Source organism: Camelus dromedarius, chromosome 16 (assembly GCF_036321535.1).
Source record: "Camelus dromedarius isolate mCamDro1 chromosome 16, mCamDro1.pat, whole genome shotgun sequence".
NCBI classification, from domain to species: domain Eukaryota; kingdom Metazoa; phylum Chordata; class Mammalia; order Artiodactyla; family Camelidae; genus Camelus; species Camelus dromedarius.
In genome coordinates this window covers 31,356,716-31,380,518 of record NC_087451.1, presented here as the reverse complement: position 1 = coordinate 31,380,518, position 23,803 = coordinate 31,356,716, and the positions used below count along the sequence as shown (strand labels likewise).

The 23,803-nt window shown below is 49.7% G+C and overlaps 1 protein-coding gene across 2 annotated transcripts in view; it reads right to left on the bottom strand.

Annotated features, from left to right (window-relative positions):
* UBE2O (ubiquitin conjugating enzyme E2 O) overlaps nucleotides 1-23,803 on the bottom strand; it is a 54,785-nt gene that overhangs the window by 12,455 nt on the left and 18,527 nt on the right. For both annotated transcript variants that reach the window (XM_031469151.2, XM_031469152.2), the window contains exons 2-3: nucleotides 879-938; nucleotides 657-767 (exon numbers count right to left, since the gene is read on the bottom strand). In XM_031469151.2, the coding sequence (XP_031325011.2) occupies nucleotides 657-767; nucleotides 879-938 (171 nt within the window). The remainder of the gene's footprint in view (nucleotides 1-656; nucleotides 768-878; nucleotides 939-23,803) is intronic.

Below are 23,803 nucleotides of genomic sequence, written 5' to 3'. Positions count from 1 at the left end.
AAGAGTTGACAACTAAATGCCAAGTGTCTTCCTGATGGAATCAGGGTCAGAAAGGGAAAAATGATATTGTGGGGACAACTGAATGGGGTCTGTGGATTGGACAGTAGTGTATCAACTTCCTAATTTGGGGGCTGGATGGTGGTTAAACAGGAGAGGGTTTCAGGTTTTGGGAAATACACACTGTAGTGGTTAGGGGTCATGGGACATCGTATCTGTAGCTTGCTTCCAAATGTTTCAGGAAAGGGGGGGTTGGAGAGAGAGAGACAGAGACAGAGGAGGAAAGATGATAGAGCAAATGGAGAGAAACGTCACCAGTTGAGGAACCTGGATGCCGCAGGGAGAAACAGGTACCCACAGCTTTTCAGTAAGTGTGAAATCATTTAAAAAGTGATTGAAAATAAACTGATTCCCCCCAAAGAAAAGCATCAGAGGAGAAAGGACACCAGCAATCCATGCTGGAGACATAAGGACTTGTCCCGACCTCGTGTTTATTAAATGGCTGACTCATGAGAAGCGGCGATCAGGCTCCAAGGGAGCGAGCTGACCACTGGGCCCTGCTGTCTGACCTGGGAAGGTGCAGCACCTCTGTGCCGCGGAGAGAACCAGAGGCCCAAGTGGGTTGATCAGCAGGGGGCGGGCAGGTGGGGCTGGCTCACCCAGATGTGCTGGAGGTCCCTGCTGTTGACAGGGTAGATGATGCAGTTGGTGCCGATGAGCTTGACCGCGCAGTCGATGCTGACGTCAATCACAGTGCCGCACTGGCTGTCCTGGGGAGGAGAAGGCATCCAGGCCCGAGCAGGCGCCCAGCGCCGGCCACCAGGGGCCCTGGCCCAGACAAGCCCCAGGCAACCCCCCACTGGGTGGGACGCAGGACTCACAGTGGATCGCATGTGCCGGACCACATCCCGGGGCACCACGGAGCGGTCCTCCAGTTTCAGCTGTAAAGGGAGCACAGGTGAGAGAAGGGCCTCTCAAGTCACGACAGAATGCAGCTTTCTCCAGCGTCTCAGTGAGACGTGACATACACACAGCTAGGTCCACAAATCCTAACCGTACACACCCTCTGACGGCACCTAGATCGAGTCGCACTCCAGGTAACGTCCCTCTTTGAAGGCAAACACACCGCTTCCCGGAGGTAACTCTGAACACACTGAAAAGTGTGGCTAAATGACAGATCACATACGGCCTCCTTTAACGAGAGATTTAACAGCCCATTCCACAAAGAGCAAAACATCTTGCTGTGAGTGAAATCTGTTTTCCACCTTCCGCAAGCACTAGCCCTCCGACCCTGCTGCTGAGCACCAAGTAGAGTCGGCCAGAGGAGGAGCGTGACACTGGGCTGTCGGTCACCCTGAGGCCTGCTATCAACCGGAACCACCTTATAATCTGGGCTATCCTTCCCGACCAGCCGCAGCTGGCTCCTCATCCACTGCGCTGCGGAGGGCTGCAGGCTGCTGAGTAACTCTCAGGATGGCCAGCTTCTGGAGCCTGGCCAACTGCACAGCAAGCACCTGACCCATCCCTCCAGGGACACCCAGCAGCCCCAGGACAGCCCGCTCCCTCTGCAGACACTGGATCCCCACAACAGCCTGGGCAGGGGACACCTCTCCACTGGGTCAGCGGGTCTTCTTTGCTGGCTCCCCAAACCTGGGGCTGCCCCTCCGCAGTCCTTCACTGCATCATGATACCGGCTACGTCTGACTGCCCACATCCTTCACATAGGCACCTCTAAGACCCTAAGCCACGGGGACAGAGAGCTGTTCCCTCAAACAACGCCCACCTGAACACTCCTCACAGTCACTCTCTACCCCAAGTCCCGGGGCCTGGAAAGGTGACCTCTGTGAGGGGAGAACTGAGATACCGAAAAGGGAGACACTGGCTCAAGGTCACCAAAACAAGCCCCACTATTAGGGGTATGTGACTTACAAAAAAGTAAGGGGGAGGCAATGGGCCCGCCATCAACAAGCGACAGAGATTCTCCTACAGGGAACACAAGTCCATCATCCCAATGAGAGTGAGCCTGGGTGTTAAACCCGCTGGACACGTACCCAGGCTGGCGCTCGGAGCATAGACGGTCTCCGAGCACCTGGTGCACAGGAAGCATTCAGCCAACGCCAGCTGCGTTCACTCCCCTGGACGACCTGACGAGTTCAGGCTCTGACCTTGTCTCCAAGACCCCAGGAGACTGCGAGAGGCCACGTGGAGCGCTGCTAAGGGTGTGCTGGGATGGCGGTGCCACTTTTCTATTTCAAAGAACTTCCCATCCCTCTCTGCCCAAATCCCTGGTCGGAGACATGTATTTTCGGTGCTGTCCCATCCCATCTCAAACCTCTGCTCCCATTTTAGAGTTCAAAAAGCCACAACTGCAGGTCTTTCCAAGTTTCCACAGAAACCAGAAGTTGCAGTGAGGGGAGGTCCACTGGGAGAGGGGCTGTGCCGTGTGGGGCTGGGTGTGAGCTGCAGCAGTGGGCAAGGCCACCTCGCCAGCTCAGGGACCCCTGAGAAGAGACCCAAGGTCACCCCAACCTTGCCGTTTGTATCAGTCCCGGACAGAGCTGCCAGGAAACAAGGGGAGTGGCCCAGGCACAGACCCCAAACCAGTGCAGCCTTTGACGGGACGCTGCCCGGCCTCACAGCTCCCGAGGGGCTGGGGAAACTGAGCAGGGACCACACAGCCAGTGAAAGCTGGCATTGCTGCAGGGCCAGAGGCGGGTTTTCTCTTTCCTCCCTTTGTAGAACCTCCGCAGGGCTGGCGGGGCTGGCAGTTCCCAGTGTTCCCGGGAGAGGGAGCCTGGTTAGCAAGCGTGTCCTCTCGGATGTGGCTCTCCTGACCTGCGTGTGGCCTTCTGCCAGAGTCTGACTCTGCTGCTGGGTCTCTGGGTGCTTCTAACCTTGCACAACAGTGACGAGGCGGAGCAGAGCGGGCAGGAGAGGCAGGGAGGAGAAGGGGTGCCATGGCCACTATTTCAGCTCCATTCCCTTCCCTTGGGAATTCCAGAAACTAAGGTAAAGATGCCTAGGGGAACTAAGACGGCCTGCAAGCCTCTCCATTCTCTCACACCTCCCCCTCCCCGCGTCTCATCACACCCCCACCACACCGGGGCCGCGCTTGTCCGTGTGCCTCCCCCTGGGACAGCGCCTTCCGAGGGCCCTGAAGCAGTCACTGCCCCGGCACCACAAAGGCAAGCCAGAGCCCCCACCCTGGAAGGAACTTCTGCTCTGGAGAAGCTGGTGTGCATTTTACTCCAGGTGCGCATTTTACTCCAGGCAATGTTCTAGCACTTTCTGTTTTAACCTGAGAAATTCTCCACAACGCCATGAAACAAGTATACTGTCACTGTCTTCACAGATAAGTCAGTAAACTGAGACAAAGAGAAGATAAGTAAGTATTCAGGGTCACACGGCTCCTAAGTGGTACAGAGGGACCCTGAATTCAGGCAGTCCAGCTCGAGTCCATTCTCCTAACCACATAAAAGCTCATCCCTCCCCAGAGATGCAGGGATAAGAACAGAGTAAAGTATATTTTTGGCAGGTCCACACATTCCAAAAGACAGTAATTCTTCTGGTTATAAAAGCAGTAAGTGCTTCACTCATTTCTGGGGCACAGGGAAGGCAGCTGCGGTGGCCTCTGACTACAGGTGCCGCCAGGGTCCTGGGCGCCTGCTGAGGCCGCCAGGTGGGAGAAGACAACTCTCGGCATTTGGTCCTCCTCCGCTCACACCCTGGGGAGATCAAGTACCCAGATCCTAGGCGCCAGACACCCCAAGGCTACACTAGAGGGTGCTGTGCCCGCTCTAGGAAAACTGCCAGATTCCAGAGTAAAACTGAACCATGAAACAGAAACACGTTTTTGTTAGGTGCATCCTGAATGTGGTATTTAAAAAAAAAAACAAAACAACTTACGGGGGCAGAATCTGATGTGGAAGATAGATAGATTTTAACTGTCATCACAGGCTCTAAAATTCTGAACAACCTCTGAGGTGGTGAACTGTTGTTAAACATTTCATGAGGGAGAGCTATAGCTCACAGAGGTTTCTAAACGGAAAAATAGACCAGAAAGATAACATGACAAAATGCTAAAGTGCCTCAGTGAAGAAGCTACAGGTGATTTTTAAAATGAACAAACATTACTTTGGACACTTAAAAAAAATTTTTATTGAAGTATAGTTTTTTTTTGGTAAACAGTTTATTTATACACATTGAGAGAGAAAATCATTTTAAAATTTACATATATGCACTGTTCATTGTTTCTAAGAACAGTTTAGAGCTTTAGCCTTTTAAACTTATATAGTTATCACAGGAATAAAGCCAACCACAAAATAAGAATAAATAAAATGTAGTAATCCAATCATAAAGGACAGTCAAATGTACTTATACATATCCAAGAAATTAATCATCTAAGTTATATATAATAAGTTCATTTGTGTCCCCCCCTTTTTTAAGATTCCACATATAAGCAATATCATATGGCATTTTCCTCTCTCTTTCTGGCTTACTTCACTTAGAATGACAATCTCCAGGTCCATCTATGTTGCTGCAAATGGCATTATTTAATTCTTTTTATGGCTAAGTAGTATTCCATTGTGTGTGTGTGTGTGTGTGTGTGTGTGTGTGTGTGGTGTATACACACCACAACTTCTTTAACCAGTGTGTGTGTGTGTGTGTGTGTGTGTGTGTGTACACCACAACTTCTTTAACCAGTCATCTGCTGATGGACATTTGGGTTGTTTCCATGTCTTGGCTATTGTAAATACTGCTCCTATGAACACCGAGGTGCATGAAGTATAGTTATTTACAATACTGTGTTAGTTTCAGTGTACAGCACAGTGATTCATTTTTGGTTTTGTTTTGCAGATTATATCCCATTGTAGGTTATTATAAGATATTGGGTATAATTCCCCATACTTGAACATCTTTGTGACATGCCTGCAGGACGTGTCTCGTGGAATCTGAGAAGCCACATCCTTTGCTCCCACTGCCTCCTCTGGAAATGGGAGCAGCAAACATATCTGCCGCCAAGGAGAGGATTCCCACTCCTGCTCCAGGGGAGGAGAGCCAGGCTTCAGGGAGGACAGGCACTGGTAAGGTAAGTCCCTGCTCTCACTCAGCTTCCATCCTAGTGCAGCAAAGGACACACATACACATCAGGTGGTGCTCAGTGCCACACAGAAAACCAAGGCAATATGGGTATGGGGTAGAGAGTCTTGACAGTGGGAGAGGGGCAGGAGTGAGTTATTTAAGTGGGTGCTCAAGAAAGGTCATTCCAAGGTGATATGTGACCAGGGATCTGAGTGCATTAAGGAAGTGAGTCTTCCAAGCAGACAAAAGAGCTGCCACGAAGACTGTGGGGGAGTGAGGCCAGCAGTGCTGCAACAGCGCAAGAAGGGGCAGGAGGCAGGGCCAGATCGTGCAGGCCTTAGAGACAGCGCATGGGAAGGACCTGTGAGTCCATCAGGAAGAGAAGGGAGCTTCTGCAGGTCTCTGAGCGGAGGGGAGTGTGGAAATAATCACCTGTCGGGCAGAGAACATGCTGTAGAGGAGGGTAGGGAGCCACCAGATAGCCCAGTGGTTCCCTGGGCAACTCTGTCCCCAGAGGACATCTGAAATGTCTGGGAACACTTCTGGTTGCCACAGCTGGGAGCAGGGGCTTCTGGCCGGTAGAGGCCAGGGATGCTGTTAAACGTCCGACAGTGACCAGGACAGCCCCCTCAACAGAGACAATGACCAGAGCATCAGCAGTGCTGAGGCTGAGAAGCCCTAAGGCTGTTCCCAGCAGGGCCTGGAATGCTGAGACTAGAGGTAGGTGAAAGGATCCCCTCTGAAGGGAGAGCTCATGAGGTGTTGCCAGTCAGAAAGCAACACGATGGCAAGGACAGGAGTGTGGGCAGCTGTCAGGGACAGCAACGTGGCAGAGGGGCCGGGCACTTCCGTCCCATCCCCATCTGAGCTCCAAGGAGCTCTGCCCTGGCCAGGAGGACAACCCTCCTCCTCTTGCCCCCCGACTGCCAGGGGCACACACGGCTCCTCTGAGCTGTGGTTGTGCCACAGCACTGAGCACTGCACGAACAATGAGCTGGTCCCACAGCCCCTGGTCTAGACCCTCATTCGTAATACTGCTCTTGACTGACCTGGAAGGACTCAAATTCACTGCATGAAAATGTCCCAAGGACAGAAAATGGCAAACTGAGGCTAATCGACAGGTTGAAAATAGAAGGTAGTGAAACAAGAAGCTACTCTGAAGTGGACTGGAACACCACATCCCGTAGGACTGGATGGTCCTAAGGGCTGGCTTGCTGGGTGGAGGCCAGCACTTGCCCCTGGAAGAAAGGGTGGCTTCAAGCCTGGTCACTGGCACCAGCATCCACCAACAGGGCTTCTCGCGGGAGAGGGGAAGTGGCAGGAAGTCCAATAAAAGCAGCTGAGCACGTGTCAAGGCTGGACGCCACCCGCCCACCAATGCCATCTCCTGTCAAACTCTGGCAAGGCCAAACCACAGGGAGATGTGGGTGTCCTTCGGTCCCACAGGAAGAAAACCATGCTGGCTCCTCTGGGGTTACTGATGTTGGCCGTATCAGGTCCTCAACTGACAATGGGCATAGCTTCAAACAAAAGGTCCAGCAGCGTGTGTGCCAGCACCCACAGCCTCAGGGCGCAAGGACAAGCCAGCCCTGCACTGAGGCCCTGGTGAGTAGAAAATGGGACAGCCTATAGTGGGCCCCGGTTTGGGCTGTACCCAGTGGACTGAGCCAGGCCCTTCCTGGGGAGGGAGGGGAGAGAAAAGTGGCTGGCCCAGGAGACATGGGGGAATGGGGCTGTTTACCTGGGCCAGGACTCAAAGAACAGATTCCTGGAAGGAACATGAGGTCAGATCAGTGCTGGAAATTTTCTATAAGCTTGCTACTTACCAAGGGGTAAAAACAATCTGAGAAACAGCATCCCTCCTGCCCCTCTACATGGCTTGAGCCGAGCCTGAGTCTAGACACACAGAAAAGTGTGAAACAGGACACTGGCCAATGGCAGGGGACCTCAGGGCCTCCTAACCAGCCCTTCTCACTCCCTCAGCTGAAGCTATAGATGCTGAAAAAGGCCCCAGCCCTGCTCCCCTGGGTCCACTGGGCTGCGAGTACCCCCACATTACTCTGGGGGCCACCTAGCTGCACTACGGAAGGAGACGAGATGGAGTCAGGGGCATGCTGGTGAGTGCACGTACAGACACCTCCCAGGCTGAGAAGCCCAACTCAGTTCTGGGGGTGGGAGTAGAGCAAACCATTCAACAGCAACTTTGCTAAAACCTAGGACCGAGGTCAACGAAAAATTTTTTTAGTGCTTCCTACAGATTCAAGGCTAGAGAATACAAATGTAAAATAAGAAACGTACAGTCTTTAAAGAATTTACAGGGATCTGGTATAGAGCTAGGTGGAGAAAGGGAAGGGCGGGCCCAGCGATATTAACCCCCTCCCTCCAACGCGAGTGCAACTTGAAGGCCAGAGAAGCTACTAAGCCAGACTGCAAAGTGTACCTCACAGCGCAGAATTCTGAAAAAGCCTTGGGCATCCTAGAACAGAATGCTCCCTAGAGCAGTGTTTTTCAAACTGAGGGTTGTGACCCATTAGTGGCTTATGAAATCAATTTAGTGGGTCATGGCCAACACTGGGGGAGGGGCGGGGAGGGAGAGAAAGTATCTGTGTGCACCACGTACAGTAAGGCTAGGTATTGTTTTGAGAAAACTTCTCCAGCTGCATATATAACATGTATGTATCCTGGGTCATGATGTAAAACATACATTCTATGGTGGGTCAAGAAGTTTGAGAGCCCCCACCCTACCTATCTGCCCAGTCCCCGTGCCCAGCTCTGCCAGTTCTCTCTGGCTAGGGTTTCAGCCAGTTACATTACATCGGGAGAGACATCTCTTCTGTCAGAAGCTGGTGTAAAGCCAAAAACAGGCAAACAACCAAAAAACCCAGGATCTAAATGTTTACATATAATACTCTGCGGGGGTAGGGAACTTTTAACTCTTTCTGACATTACTTAAAATGTCAATAAGCTGACTTTCTGAACAATAAAACCGGAAGTGGCAGGAAATGGCACTAACTGGGGGTTGGAGCTGGGCCCCTCTTCCAGCTTCTTCCTAAGCCCGAGTTTCCAGCTCTGAATGGATCTGGGGAAAGAACTGGCCAGTGATTCTAGCCTATGCCAGTGTAACGACTTTCTCAGAGCAGTTGACCATCATGTGACTGAGTCCCCAATAACCTGAATGAGGACCGAAGGTTTTACCAGCAAATACAAATGGCCAGAGGCTTCACATGCTTGGGGCAGGAGGACGCCTGGAAATGGCTGGGCAGCATGGAAGAAAAGACAAATGCTGGTGCCCCTAACTAGAAAATTCTGTCAATCACATGCTACAGAAACTATTCAACAGAAGCTCTGCTAAAACCAAAGACTGAGGCCAATCAATTCAATAGTTTTTGAGTGTTTTCTAGATTCAGAATGAGACAAGAATACAAACACACAGGTACGTGTCTTGGCTTGACAGAACTTACATTTACATGGGGGAGACAAAATGAAAACACGTGAAAATATTTATATGAGCAAATACACTGCTGAGCTGGGTGGAGAGACAAAAAGTCCTATTTCTAAAAGGCAGGTGAGGGAAGGCGAGAAGGGCCAGGCTGCAGAGGAAATGTCCACCAGAGATGCAAGGCAGGGATGCTACCCCACCTTCTCTACTTCAGATGAAAACTCGCCAGACCTCTGTACTCTCAACCCCCAGGGGCAGCCCCGTCCCCAGGGACCCCTCTCTGATGGCACACCACAGACCAGAAGCCTGCAATCAGGGCCAGGCAATGCAGCATGATTGCATCACTGCCTGGAAACTGCAGCTGAGGCTTGCCAGCCTGCTGGAATGGCCCAGAGGCGCAGCCTGCCCAAGGGGACAGAGAAAGGGGACCGAGTCCAAGTGCCTGTTAAGTGAGGGGGAGGACTGGGGAGCTGTGTCTGGCAGCAGGCCGGCTGGAGCCTGGGCAGCAGAGCTGAGTGCAGTGCTGTCTGAGACGCAACACGTGCACTCTGGTGTATGCGGAAGGAACCCAGCACCACACCCACCGGCCTGGCCCAGGGCTTGTCAACCTGGCTTTAGAAAGGACAAAACAGCTCAGGACTCCTGGGTTTGATGGGAGGGTACAGACAGGAAGTTCTAGGAGAGGAGGCATCCCTCTTAAGAGGTTATGACTAAAAGGTAGAAAAGTAAACATCACAACTTCATGTTCTGTTCTTGGGGCCAGGCCACTGGGCATCCCTGAGAGTGAGCAGAGAGCAGGCCCACTGTCCAAGCCCAGAGAGAGCTCAACACTGCTCTCCAGACCCCACACTCACTCCCACATGTCTGATGTCAGGTTAGTTTACAGACCGATGACCGGAGCTGGTAATCACTAGACCCTTAAGGAGCTTGAGGGCAGGGAGAAGCCTATGTGCTCTGCCTCTTCCCATCCCCAGGTGGAGGCACCACTAAGGTCACTCTCACTCAACAGAGAAGGATGGAGGCATGGAGGGAGAGGTAAGTGACCCGTCCACCACCACCCAGCGCCAGCACTCCAGAGCCCTGGCCTTGCTTGTCCTTCCTCGTTTGGTGTGTGCGACCCTCCATGTGGCCCTTGCCAGGAGCATCTTCCTGGAGCTCATTGAAAATGTAGGCTCTCAGGTCCCAGCCCAGCCCTGCTGCCTGGGAATCTACAGGTTGACATGGTCTCCAGGTGACCCATGTGCATATCACCTCATCTTCACATATCAGGGCCCCTTAACAGAGGGAATCAGAATGGAGAAGGGCCCTAAGACAGGCTCACTGCCCAACTGCAGTCCCCAGGACGGTATCCGGAAAACAGGCATTCTGAAAAATTTCCTAAAGTGATTCTGATATATATACCCAAATCCTGGCTACTCGGACAGGCACTTTAACGGCAGCAAGGGAGGAGGAGAAATAGCTAAAAGGGACAGTATCTGAGTCCAGCGGGGAAGGCTCACTCTCAACTCTGAGGGAGCCCACATGGAAGAGACACAACCTCCCTGAACCCACACCGACCTCCACTTGTTCCTCAAACACCTGCAGTTACTATTTCAAGGCAGATGAAATGGATACCCATCCCAGGATAGTGGACGTCACTTGGGCAACAACTGGCCTGGCGACTCTGGCACAGACTGAATGGCTCCTGGGGGCTGCTATTATCTCTTGGTTTGACCGTTGTCTTAAAAACCTGATGGCTCACCCCTACGCCACCATCTATCACAAAGCTCACCCGTGGCAGCTCCCCTCTGTAGGAGCCACTGAGCCAGGACTAAAACACTCACCAACAAGAAAGCAGAATCCCTGAGGCTGGGAGGAAGCAGCCCCCAGCCCCGCAGGCAGAGTGAGATGAGGCTGCGGCTCGCCCGGCCAGAGGAGGTGGCCAGACAGCACATGAGCCAGGTCCAACAGAGGCCACAGGGCCACCACGCCCCAGCTACGTGTGCTGAGTAAGTCCCAGCACCTCCCTGGGTGTCAGATGCCTCACCTGGGACGGGCAGCTCTACAATGTCTCCAGCACCTGTCCCAGCCAAGGGGCCACGTGAATAGCCCATCTGGAATGTGCATCCCCACAGACCCCCAAGGGGGCTGGCTGAGAGGAAAAGATGGCCCTGGTCCATATGGCTTAGAAAGCCCCGTAACAGGAGTGCTGGGCAAAGCCTGAACCAGGCCCCTGACAGTTTTCCTCCCTAGGGCTTAGAGCTCAGCTGGAGAAATCATATACACGAAAAGCATTTTACAAAGACTGAAACAAGATGCAAAAATTAACGTATGGGTGCATCTTGATTTAGATATCATTACTAAAAAGTCTTTTATAAATTGAAAGGATTTAGTATCAGAGAGCTGTTTCAAGAAAACCCACAAGAAATCTTACAGTATACAAATTACCACCCTCTTGTTTATATGGTCAAAATTCTCCTCCTTTTTAATGAGGACAGACACACCCACCCTCGGTGATGAGCAGATATTGCCAAGAGTGAGTCAGAGAGCGAATCAGAGAGTGTGGGAGAGGCTGCTCTGAGCTAGGTCACGGCTGTCACTAACGTGGCTACCTTGGAGGAGGTGCCACCCTGGGCTCTGGAGGGTGGGAGAGACAGCACTCCCCGGCTGAGAGGTCCAGCAGGCAGGTTCTCTCATGCCGGGGAGAGCCTGGAGGGAGGGAAAGGGTGTCTGAGAGCCTCACAGACCTCATTCAGTCCTCATGGCCCCCTCAGGAGAAAGGTCTCTGCATTTCAAACAGTAAACCATGTGCAGAGGGTGGTCACAGAGATAGGAAGCTTGGAGTGAGCCTCTCCCCCAGTCGCCCTCCAGGGACCAGGACAGCCTCGCCGTCCTTACAGTGTCCGGGGAGAGGGTGACTGGTGAACAGACACCAGCGCGCAAGACTTGGGCGCCGGCCTGATCGTCTTGTCTGTACAAGTATGCATGAAACTTCCTTCCTTCCTCTCGGCTCCTCTAGGTCCCACTTGGGCAGGACTTCTCAGCCAGAACTTGTGTTATCACAAATCTGAAGGAAGACACTCTTTCTGAGACTGAGAGATCAAAATTTATTTGAACGACTGGATATCCACTTCCAGATGCCACGTCTTAAAATCAGCACTGCAGGGAAGCATTCTGGCTGACCACGCTGCTGTTGGTCTCTGAAGGGCAACTGGTGGAAACCAACCAATAGCCCCATAAAAACAGAGTGGAGAAGTCTAGATATTCAATTTAAAATGTTGAAATAGCTAAAGATTATGAAGAAAACTGGAGGCAGCCCTGACAGGTCCTTTGGGAGGAGGACTTGGTTTTAAGGCAACTATCAGAATCCTCAGAGCCCTTTCAAAAATATAGATTCCTGGCTTTTTGTTTTGTTTTGTTTTGACTCTAAGCCTACTGAATGAATCTCTGCGTGAAGCCAGGAATCTATTTCTCAGCATTCCCTGGGTAAGTTTAATCACCAGCCTGGTTAAAGCAGTTCTACTTCAACCAATATGTACCCCTTTCTTCTAAAACAAAGTAGAACCCTGACTACTTCGGGACATTTGTTTTTAATTTTTTAAAAAATTAATGATAAAAATCTGGAGCTCAAGATGCAAAAGCTAGGTGGATTGAAATAATTAACAAAATGAGAGAGCTGATACCACCTCTCAGTATCCCTGACACACTCCTCCTGCTGTTCAGCCCTTGAACAGACACACAGGCACCAGGTCCTCAAAATGATGTGGACCCAACATTGACCTCTGCTCAGGTGGTCCAGACCCTAATGTAGGTCAGTTTCCAGGCAGACACCAAGAACAAAGCCCCAGGCTCTGAGACAGCTTTTAGTACATGACCCTGCTGACCAAGAGTCATGGGACCTGACCTGACCCAGGCCAGCTGCTGCTTACATAGCAAAGAACAGAACCAGCCAGCACGCATCCCTGGACACCCAGGGGACATGGTTTTCCCCCATAAGAAATTCCAGGCAGGAAGGCAGCTCCTGGGCCCAACATTGTGACCACAGGAACATGATTTTTAGAGCTGGGTTATGGTACATGCAACATGGCTCTTCCCGCCTTTCAGAAGTTCAGGTGTGAGAAAGAACCACCCAAGCAGGAGCTGCTGCCTCGTCCAAATCGCCCACAGCCACCACCAGGACCCCGTGGCTCACGACGCTCCAGCTCCCCTTTCTTCACCCTCCCCACTGCAAACCCACAGAAAAATGACATCATCCTCAAGATGACGTCATCTCTGGTCAGCAGAGGGCTGGAGCCTCACTCCCGCAGTGGCTCGTGACACCGAGCCTTACCTCCATCCAGAACAGCTGCGGCTCCTGTGGTCCACACTCCCAAACGCAGAGAATCAGCTGCTCATCAATAGCCACACTCTGCAAAACGCATCCTACCTTCCGAAAGCAGACTCAGACGGAGTGGCGTTCACTCAGCATTGCTATTTTTGAAAATGCAAATATGGGAAGAAAAGGCAGTAAAAATAACACACCAGAGCCCTGATCCAAAGCCGAGTCTTTTCTCGGGGGCCAGGGTCTCACGAGGTGCAGTGGGGGGTGGCTGATCTTCCTATGGGGTTTTGTTTTTACTGTACCTGGGAGCTCAGAGCCCCTGCCCTGCTCACTCCCTGAGCCACCCCACAGGCGGGTAAGGGGGATCCACATGAGAGGGGCGGGCAGCTTTCACGACCCTCCCAGCAGTGACTGTCACAACAATGTTGGTTCTCTGCTTTCCTCAATTCCAAAATGACATCTTTCCAAGACAAACTGGAGTGATTGCTGCAAACATTTCCCCCCAGGGAAGCAGGAGCTTGGCAAAGGCACAGGAAGCCAAGGAGAAAGAGACGCAAGACCCCTGGGATGGGAAGAAAGCCAGGGTCTCACATCACTGAGTGACAGTCCTAACAGCCAGCTGCTCCCAAACTGCTGACAGCCTCCTGAACTGGCCTGATCCACACTGTCGCTGTCACGGCCACTGAGAGCCCCACAGATGCAAGCTGGCCCCACTGAGGGTCAGCAGACTCATCACTCCCCAGTGCCAACCTCGCCAGTCGTTCCTGTCCTCAGCCACTCCATGTCACTAGAATCAGGTCAGGAAAGGATCAGGTAACCTGTCCTCTGAGCAAAAATTTCTAAGAAAATCAAGCACAAATACTTAGCAGCCCGTTTCTGGGCTGAGTTCGTGGTAACTGGTGTGGCTGGGAAAGCGGGAAGGACTCTGCACCACCCCCTGGAGAAAGGTGAGGAGGAAGCACCCACTGGCACTGTAGGCTTAGCTCCAGCAGGCCCCTTCGTCCTCTAGCAGGAGGTGGGAAATAATCACAGCCGCAAGGTTCCCAGAGCTGAACCCAACTGCAAGAAAACACTGCGGAGTGAACTGACAGTCTGCCGTCAGTCTGTGGCTGACACTGCATGGTCACAACCCCTCCAGAGACTGAAACACCAGCGACATCCTCATCGAAGCCACCAGAGCACAGAAGATGACTTGAATGACTATTTTCTGTTCTCCCGAGGATGGCAGTAATTAGCACCACTGAGATGCATTAGTGCATCAGCACGGATGCACTGGGGCGTCAGAACCCCTGGGTGGGTGAGTAGGGCTGGAGACGTGCCGTAGGTATGCATCACACCTTTTATGGAATAAACATCTCAGCTTTCCTGGCTCCCTTATCTGGGCTGGCTCTATTTCCTTTAATCCCTGGGTCCTTGGAGATGGCCAACAGGTTGCTGGACCAGAAGTCTGAAGAAGGACCAGCAGTCTGAAGAAGAACCAGAAGGCAACACTAGAATGGCATCTGTGAATCCTTCCCACCTCCAGTAGGTTGTATCCAGATGTTCTCAAGGACCGCCAGCCCTAAGTGGAGGGATGTGGGACAGATGAAGATGTCTCAAGAGCTCTCCCGCAGTCCTTCCTCTAATGGCCAGCCAAGCCACACGAGGGTGACGGCAGGCCTGCGGCAATGGTTCTGAGATCTACACCCCAGGACACGTGTGGCACGCGGTACGTAATGGAAATGTTGGTTCTCTTGCCTTCCCACGCCCACCCCACTTCATGCTTTCCCAACTACTTCAGAGTTGACCTCACTCATCGGTAGTCTGAACTGTCTTGAAAACCGCAGATGTTAGATGAAGCTGTGAAGTGAACTACGCAGGGAGAGGAGTGACAAAAGCCATCTAGCGTGAACCTGGCTTTTCTCTGGCTTGAGCTCAAGACCTGCCTCTCCTCTGTCAGGGGCTCGACCGGGACAGAGCCTGCCCTGCAGGAAGGTCTGGATCTGCTTCCTTTGACATCTGTTACTCGCTACTCACTTGATCAACTGTGGCCCATCCATCCACCCACCCATCCACTCACTCAACCATCTACAGACCTACTAGGACACCAGACACGGTGCCTGAAGCACATGAGGCCACGAAGAGCCCAAAGAGGGCGGGCAGGACACAGCTACACAGGAGGAGCTGCCCCGGGAACAGGCACGGCTCTGCACTTGCCCAGACAGCTGCACTCAAGTTTCTGCTCATGTCTCCTCTTCACTGAGGCCCTCTCTGACCGCCCGCTCATAACAGCGGCTCCTCAGCCACCCCTCCCACAGCCTGGTCCCCTCGGTCTGCCCCTCAGGACGTCGGCTCCGTGGGGCAGGTGCTGCAGGAGGAGTGAGGGGTGGGGGCACGGGGCCGGGGGCAGAGGCCTCTTTTGAGAAGGAAGCAGGGACTGGAGGGTGGCAACTCCTTCAGGAACTACAGCTGAAAGGAGGGAAAAAGGAGGAAGGTGGAAGGGATGTGGGCTGAGGAAGGGCCTCTTTTTAAGACATTAAAAACAGGTCAGGCGGGAGGATGCCGAGGGAAGGTGAAGACTTGGCCCGAGGAGGTCCAAGCCCCATGGTCAGAAGCCCCATGACCTCCTCAAGGCTGGGGGTCCCAAAGGGCCAGCCAGAGTCCGTTAGCCAAGCACCTGCTGCCACCTTCTCTTGGGGGCAGGTGGCACCGAAGGGCGGCCACTTCTGCTCCACTTGCACCTCCCACAGCCCCGAACGTCGTCAGCAGCCAGTTCCAAGCATAAGATGCTCAGCTGGCAGCTATTCCCCCAACCTGCCACTCAAGGGCAGGGTTCTATCACACACCAGTCTGGGCACACTACCCACATGGTCATTGTCCCACCCAGTGGCTTGGCTCCCAACCGCCCCCCACCCCGATCTAACACGCCAGCTCCGGTGGGGGTCTGACGTCTACGGGTGGTGGTGCTCAGGGCCCAAAGACCCAGGCCTTTTCCAGGGTCTTGGGAGGGGGTGGGACTGAGAACCATCCGCAGGCTGGAGGAGGGAGAGACACCCACCCTTCCTCACTTGCTATCACCCTGATGAACTGCCTTCATTCTGAGCTCTCACACAGAGCTTTAAGACTTGGCTTGCACAACCGAGGCTTTTGTGAAAACTGGGTCTTTTTTGGGAGGGGCGGGAAGTGGGAAGAGGAGCAAGGAAAAGGAGCCTTAAGGGGATGTGCGTGTGGTGGAAACACCCATTGACTATATAGACCTTTCCTGATTCTCAGAAGTTACATAAAAAGCAGCATAATGAAAGAATGGGATGGAGGGATTACCAATATCTTCAAAACACAAATCAATGTTAGCACCCTTAAAAAAAAAAAAACTTCATGGCTTTCCACTGATTGAAATTTGAGGACTAAATTCCCGGAATCCACGTAGAATAACAGTTTAAGAAACAGACTTTAAAATATTAATACTTAAACCTTTACTCTTAACACTGCAAGTGCTTGATGCTCACAAAGCCAAGAGAAAGCACCACGACTTCTGGAGGCTCCAAACGCAGCCAAAATAATCTTAGGAGGTTCCTGTCTGCCTGGACGCTATGGACACAACCTACATACTATTCTCAGGCATCTATGTATAGGTGAGAATTTTTTTTTTATTTAACTAAGAGCTAAATACAAAATGTGTGGACTGGTATCATGATAGAAGATTCGTGGAGATGGATTTGGGGTAGGAAGTCCTACAGTTAGGACAATTTTCTTCTCTTGTTTATCCCACATTTTGCCAGATGGAGGGCAGATATGGGTATGGAATTAAAACTTACATTATCTGCAGAAGGGTGCCAGGTAACCACCTCTCCTGGTCCCAGATCACTAAGAGAGACCATCACTGCTCTGGTCTCAGAAATTCATCAGAAATCACCCAAAATCCAGGAGCATGGAATTCTCCCTGCAACTCAGTCTGGTGGGGACTAATTTAATCATGTTCCTTCAGTCAAGACTGCTGTAAAGTAGCAGGGAGGGTATCGCACAGTGGTAGAGTGCCTGCTTAGCATGCACAAGGTCCTGGGTTCAATCCCCGGTACCTCCCTTAATAAACAAACAAACCTAATTATCTCCCCCACAAAAAATTATTTAAAAAATAAATGAATAAAAATTAAAGAAAAGAATCTCTTATTTTTAAAATACATGTATATTGCACTAAGGTAGGCTGCAGCTGCCCAGGTAGCAGGTGGTCAGAAGGGGCTTCTCCAGCACATGGAGGCTGTGTGACCTGGGCAAATCACAAACCCTCTCTGGGGCCCAAGTTCTAAAATGCCTGCTGCTAAACGCCCACCAGGAAGCACACACATGCAGGGCTGGGCATACACACTTCAGGAAAAGAGCTGCACTACCCCGGCGACAGTAATCAGAACCAACTGCCGCGCTCTTTCGGGAGAGCAGGCGAGGACGAGCAAGAGCTGTGCTGAGAGAAGTGCTACCTGGGAAGGTGAGGCCACTTTTCCGTTCTGCTGTGAGCCGGTCGAGCCTCTCAGCAATACTGCGTCCAGTTTTGATCACTACACTAACAGAAGGTAGAGAACCTGAGAATATTCAGAGCCGTGCTAGAAACAAGGCCCATGAGGAAAGAGGGAAAGAAGGTCCAGGAGAGAGAAGCCCAGGACTGGGACTTCCATCTTCGAGTCTATGACTTTGGTGAGAATGAGGAACAATCCTAAATGTCAGTGGAGAATCGAAATTAAAGCAGAGCTGGCAGGGCAAAAGGAGGAAACCAGAGTCAGGAATCATCCTCCAGAATGGGCTTCCTGAGCGCCGACCTGCATACTGCTAAAGACCCTCAAGGAGCAGACACTCCTCTGCCTTCCAGGTCAGACCTGCACTGCCCAGCAGGGAAGCCACTAGCCACAGGTGGCTACTGAGCACTTGACATGAGACCAGGTCGGAATCGGGATGTGCCGTCACATGGTCAGGATTACAAAGCCTTAGTATGAAGAATGTAAACGATCTCATTAATATTTTTTTAAAAATGTTTGGGGGGAGGTAATTAGGTTTTTATTTATTATTTTTTAAATGGAGGTGCAGGGGATTAAACCCAGGACCTTGTGCATGCACTCTGCCACCAAGCTATACCCTCCCCACCTCATAAACACTTTTTATATCCTTTTTACATGTTCAAACAATATCTTGGGTCTATACCAGCTTAAATAAAATATATCAAAATTAATTTCATCTGCTCCTTTTTACTTTTAAAAATGTGGCCATTAAAAAAATATCCTAAATGACGTCAGTAACTCATATCGTATTTCTATTGAACAGTGTTGACTTAAATCAGTAAATTATTTTTTAAAAAAATCAAAGCACACTAAAGGGCTTAACAGCACAAACCATCAATGCCCTGTCTTAGTGTCTCAACAGTGCTCCCTTGAGACAACCACCTTCTAATTTATTATCGGTTTCAGTATTTACCCTTATATATAAACAATATGTTTGCACCTCTAATACCTAATTGATTAACTGTAAACATTACCTATTGACCTCCCGTTTCTTACCCATCCCCTTGACAACCCCTTACCTTGGGTCCATCCTTCCAACAGTTCTGCAGCTGACTGAAACATCACAGTGCTGGAATGGAATAAATACTGCTCCCAGCTGGACCAAGTGTGCTCTGTGATACACAGCCTGTGTACGTACTGATATCTGTCAGACAGCTATCCATAACTTTTCCAGACATGCTCAAACAACCCATCGGGTGGGTTCTGTCTCTCTTCCTTGGCGACCTCCCTCCTGCACAATTCCAGCCTGCCTCCCCATCAAGGACTCTTCTTTGCAGCCTGCCTGTGTGGGATCTCTCGTTTCCTGGATTCCAGAAAACTCCCTGGTTTTGGTGAAGTGCACCTCCCACCAGCTTCCGGAGAAAGGTCCGTGGCAGGCACATTTTTTTTTTAGTCCTTGCAGGCTTGAGAAGAAACACTTGTCAGGTAACTGGCACGATGTGAGCTCTCCTCTTTCAGCCTCAGGACCTCTGTCTAACTGGCACGTTTGCTCTGTTTATACTCATTGTGATCCGTGTGGATTCATTTCCATCACCTTTAGGGCTTTCTGTCTACCACACTTTTTCTTTGTTCTCCTTTTTTCTAGTGAAATGACCTGGTTTTCTTAAGTCCAAAGATTTTCCCTCTACTGGTCTGAAGGCTTTCGATCCTAATTCCATTCTTTGAGTGGCTACCCTCGACATTTTACTGTGCCTGCTTGACTCAGAAAGTCTAAAGCAAATCAATGCCTCTCCCACTCTTCCCAAACAGTTCGAAGATCTTAGAATGTGTTCTTTCAAATCACCCCCTCTCATTTCCATTTATTGTCTGTCAGGATTTTAGTTTTTGACTCTCCTCCAATTAGTAATGATCACTGTTTTATAAGTTAATGACCATTTAGATCCACCCACATTTCTGGTGTCTTTGCACATCTTTCCTCTTTGTCTCTCTCCTGCGTTTTTTCCTTCTTCCTGAAGTACAGTGAAGGTCTGTTAGTGAATAAGCTTAGTTTTTCTTTCTGTGAAAATGCCTTTATTTTGTTCTCATTATAGAATCAGAAGCTGATCACTGAAAACTACGCCAGCAACTTAATTTTCCTTAGCATGCTGAAGACTTTATTCCATTGTGGTCTGGCCTCTACTATTACTACTCAGACATTTGCTGAGTTTCATTGTTGAACCTTGGGAGTTATCTGTCTTCTTCTCCCCAGCTGCTTGTGAGATGTTATTTCTCCCTGTGGGAACTACCATTAGACACAGCCCGGCCCCTCCTGCCCTTCAAGCTCCTTACAGCTCTTCCCTCTCTGCTCTGTGCTAATTCTGCTTAACTTCTTCAGATCTATTTTCTGGTTCATGTAATTTTCTCTTGTGGTGTGTCTATTGTGCCATTTAACATTTCCACTGGGCTTTAAACTCAATGATTAGAGTTTTCATTGTAGAGGTTTTATTTGGTTCTTTTAAAAAATAGCCCCTTTAAAATGTATTGTATCTTCTTCTTCCCTTTGATTTCTATTCTTTAAGCCCTTCAATCACTTTAACCGTTATACTACAGTCTCTTCTAATATCTGAAGTTTTAAAACACTGGAAAGCCTCCTGTTTGTTGTGACAGCTGAGTCTTGCTCGTGAGTTCCTACACCAGCTCATCACTTGTGCAGGTCACAGGACTCCAAGCGGCCTGCACTGCAGAAGGTCATTCTACAAAAAGTCCTGCTTTTCCTTCTGCAAGGAGCTTCACCGGCCTGGCACCGGCGTGGGGGTTCCTGAAACACACAGGCATTAGAAATACAGACTTCAAGCTGGGACGTCTCACCTGCACACGGGAGGCACCCCCCAACATGTCAAGAGTGCAGGCCGGCGGCAAACCTCCTTGCCATTTCTCTGGCCCCATGGGGGAGATTTTCTCACGCCCGTTTTTTCCCTTTTACCAGGGAACAGCCCTGTGAGAGGAATCTCTATTTCAATTTTATACACGTTTGTTAAAATCCAAACTTCTATTATTGTAAGGTCCTGTTTTAGAGTCCAATAAACATCCCCAGCACTGCCATCAGTAGGCCTACTCAGCTCTGGCTTTAAGTTCCCTCTTTGATTTTGGTGTCTTTTTACCCTTTTTCTTTCTTATAAGCTCAACTATATGTTTAAAATCTTTGTTATATTTTATATAGCACTTCCAAGTAACTGTAGTAGGAGTGGTTCTACATTAGCTCAGTCTACCATGTTAGATTGGAAATCCACTGCACTGCCTTGTGGCTTCCCATGAGGTTGAAAAAACCAATGCCTCTTCAGTCCCTATCATTTTTATGTGACTGTTTTCTCTCTTTGGAAGCTTTATCCCCAGTATGTTCTGGAATTACACACTGTGCCAGTTAGGACTTTTTCATTCACCATCCTGGAACCCTGTAATCATCAATTCTGGAAACATTTCGGATTTCCTTGATATACAATTCTGTCCTTCACTTTCACTTTTTCTCTGTATGGATCTCCTTGATGTCAGATGTTTTATTCTGTTTCTTGGGAGTCTTTGTCAACTCTTTTTTTCTTATTTGTGTTTTGAATTTCCAAGAATTATTTCTTGTTTTGACTTTTTAGCATCCTGTTTTATTTCATCAACAAAATATTGACTCATTCCTAAGGCTATTCCCTGCATGTTTTGAGGGTTTCTTCTGTTTGCAGTATCAACTCCGCTTCCTCTGATACGTCTTTCTCTTTGCTTGTTCTAGCCTCTACCCTTCACACTGGGAGCTTTCTGAATATGCTCAGTGATCCTTGGCTGCCCAGTCCCATTTAAAAATGAGTCACCAGGAAATGTTTTGGTGATGGAACCATTCTGTACCTTGACTGCTGTGGTGGTTACATGAAACTACACATGATAAAATGGCACAGAACTGTACACACACAGTGTGTACATGTCAATTTCCTGGTTTTGATACTGTCTGTAGTTAGGTAGGGTGTAACCACTGAGGGAAACTGGATGAAGGGTGCAAGGGACCTCTCTGTACCATTTTTGCAACTTTCTGTGAATCTGTAACAATTTCAAAACAAAAAATTAAAAAGTTGAGGCAATAAAAAGATGATGGAAGCTCTGTGAACACCAGCAAGGCTCTGGACTAGTACTGAGCATATCAGCTAGGGCAGAACCTGACTTTTGCTTGGAGGAAATGCCAAACACTAGCAACTGTGGGTCTGTCTCTTTCTTCCAGAATCCTCCAGTCCCACGCCTCCTGCCTGGCCTTAGCACGCTGGGATTCATTTCCCTTGAGCTTACAGACTTTTGTGAATCCCTCTTTCAGCCCAGGTTATGATGCCTTTGCTCCGTCAAGGAACCTCACTCAATCCAGTCTCTGGTTCCATTTCTCCAGAGCACAGACCTCTGCTCTCTCGGGGCGGAAGGGCTGAGTGTTCTCTGGCTTGTACAAGTGGACAGGTAACTCGGGGCATTTAATCTCTCCCTATGCAGACTCTCAGCTCATCCCTCTGTCTTAAGGCCCAAACTGCACTCCCACCTTGAGTGACACCAGGTGCTCCAGTTCTGAGTTTCCCACAATGCTCCTCTTTGGTGTCTCTGGGCGCCAACGTTTCAGCGTCCTGCTCTGCTGCTGCATTCACCTTCCCTCTTCCAAAACCTGAGCCCTTGTACTACTGTCTACTGTTTTCTCTCCCATTCTTTGTCCTTGTGGGTTTAGACATTTAAAAATTCTTTCAGAATTCTTTTAGTCATTTTAGAAAGGCTCCTGGAAGAAGTAGAAATAAATGAATGCATTCAATCTACAGCATTTTCCTAAAGTACACTATGCCAACCAGAGCTCTGTAACCTTAATTTTGCAAAGTACTTACATACAACCATGAGACATATTTGAAGACAGAGAGATGATAATAAGTCAACAAAAACAAGAAATCACACATTCAAGAGTCAGAAATCCTCAGTTTTGACATTCGCCTCCAAGTATCTACGCACTGCCTATCAGAATCCAGTGCATCCCCGAAGGGCTCTTCCAGCACTGCCACTCTAAGACTGGGAATGGTGGGAAGGGAAAGGAAAGCATAACTCTGCCAAAAGCTCCCCCATCATCTGAAAGGGCCACTGACCTGCTCCTACAAATGGCTTTTTGTTTCAAATGTCAGAGAAAACTTTAAATTCCATAGATTGCTGTGATTCAACCACGGCGGTTAGAACAGATCCAGGACAAAGTTGGGCTCTGGGTGGAAGAGACTCACTATCAGTGGCAGGTGACAGGCGTGGGTAATCAACACTTTGCACACTTACAAAATGAAATTAGATTCTGAAATGCTAAACTAAAAACAATCACTGAGAAAGTCACAAGATGTAAATAGCAGCACACGTGCCCCTCAGCAGACAGCCACCCCGCCGACGGAGGGAGGATCTGTGAAGCAGCAGCAGCCAAGACACGCTCAGAAAGCTCCGGGCCTCTGTGAACCAAGCACCGTTTGTCACACACAGGCATCGCTCACCAGTTCAGCATAATCATATCTTCAACCTGCCAAATGGCTACACAAACGACTCAGCTACCAAAGTACATTTATGTCAAGCAACAAGCATTTCATCACCTACTGCATAAGAAATATTATAATCCGTGCCACGAGCGGGGTTGGGGGGGAGATGGTATAGTCTCAGCCTTTGAAAAACGTCAGCTGGATACGGTGTACTGTGCATGGTTCCCGTGACTGGTACATATTTGAAAGCTTGCCCCCCTGTCCAACAGGCCCTACTCAACAACCCCCTTCTTATTCTAGGGTGATTGTGGAGCCCCAGACGTAAAACAATTAGAACTTTCTTCCTAGAAAGATTTAGAACTTAAAGATCTCAGTTTATAAGGGTCTCAAACCCTCCAGGGCACAGTTAAATAGCAAAGGAGGCTGAATCCCAATATAATGCAAGATGCCTGGCACAGGCCCCAGTGACACAGAGAAGGCACCTACCACGGAGGTGGCCCACCTGCCAGATCCTAAAGGACAGATAGAAGACCCAAAGGCAGGGTCTAAGAAGCAAGCCAATAAATAACGCAATTAAAAAATTTACAAAGGATTTATATGAATAGACATTTCTCCAAAAAAGATATACAAATGGCTAATAAGCACATGAAAAGATGCTCAACATCACTAGTCACTAGGGAAATGCATGTCACATCACAATGTGATATCACCTCATACCCACGGGATGGCTATAATCAAAAGACTGACAATAACAAGTGTTGGTGAGGATGCTGAGAAACTGAAACCCTCATACACTGTCGGTGGGAATGTAAAATGGTGCAGCTACTCCAGAAAACAGTTTGGCGGGTGCTCAAAAGGTTAAACACAGAATTACCGTATGACCCAGCGATTCTGCTGCTGGGTATAACACCCAAGAAAACTGAAAAGAAACATCCACACAAAACTTGCATGTGAATGCTGAGAGCAGCGTTACTGAAAAGAGCCCCAAAGTGGAAACGACCCCAGTGTCCATCAACATCAGTCATTAGGGATAAAG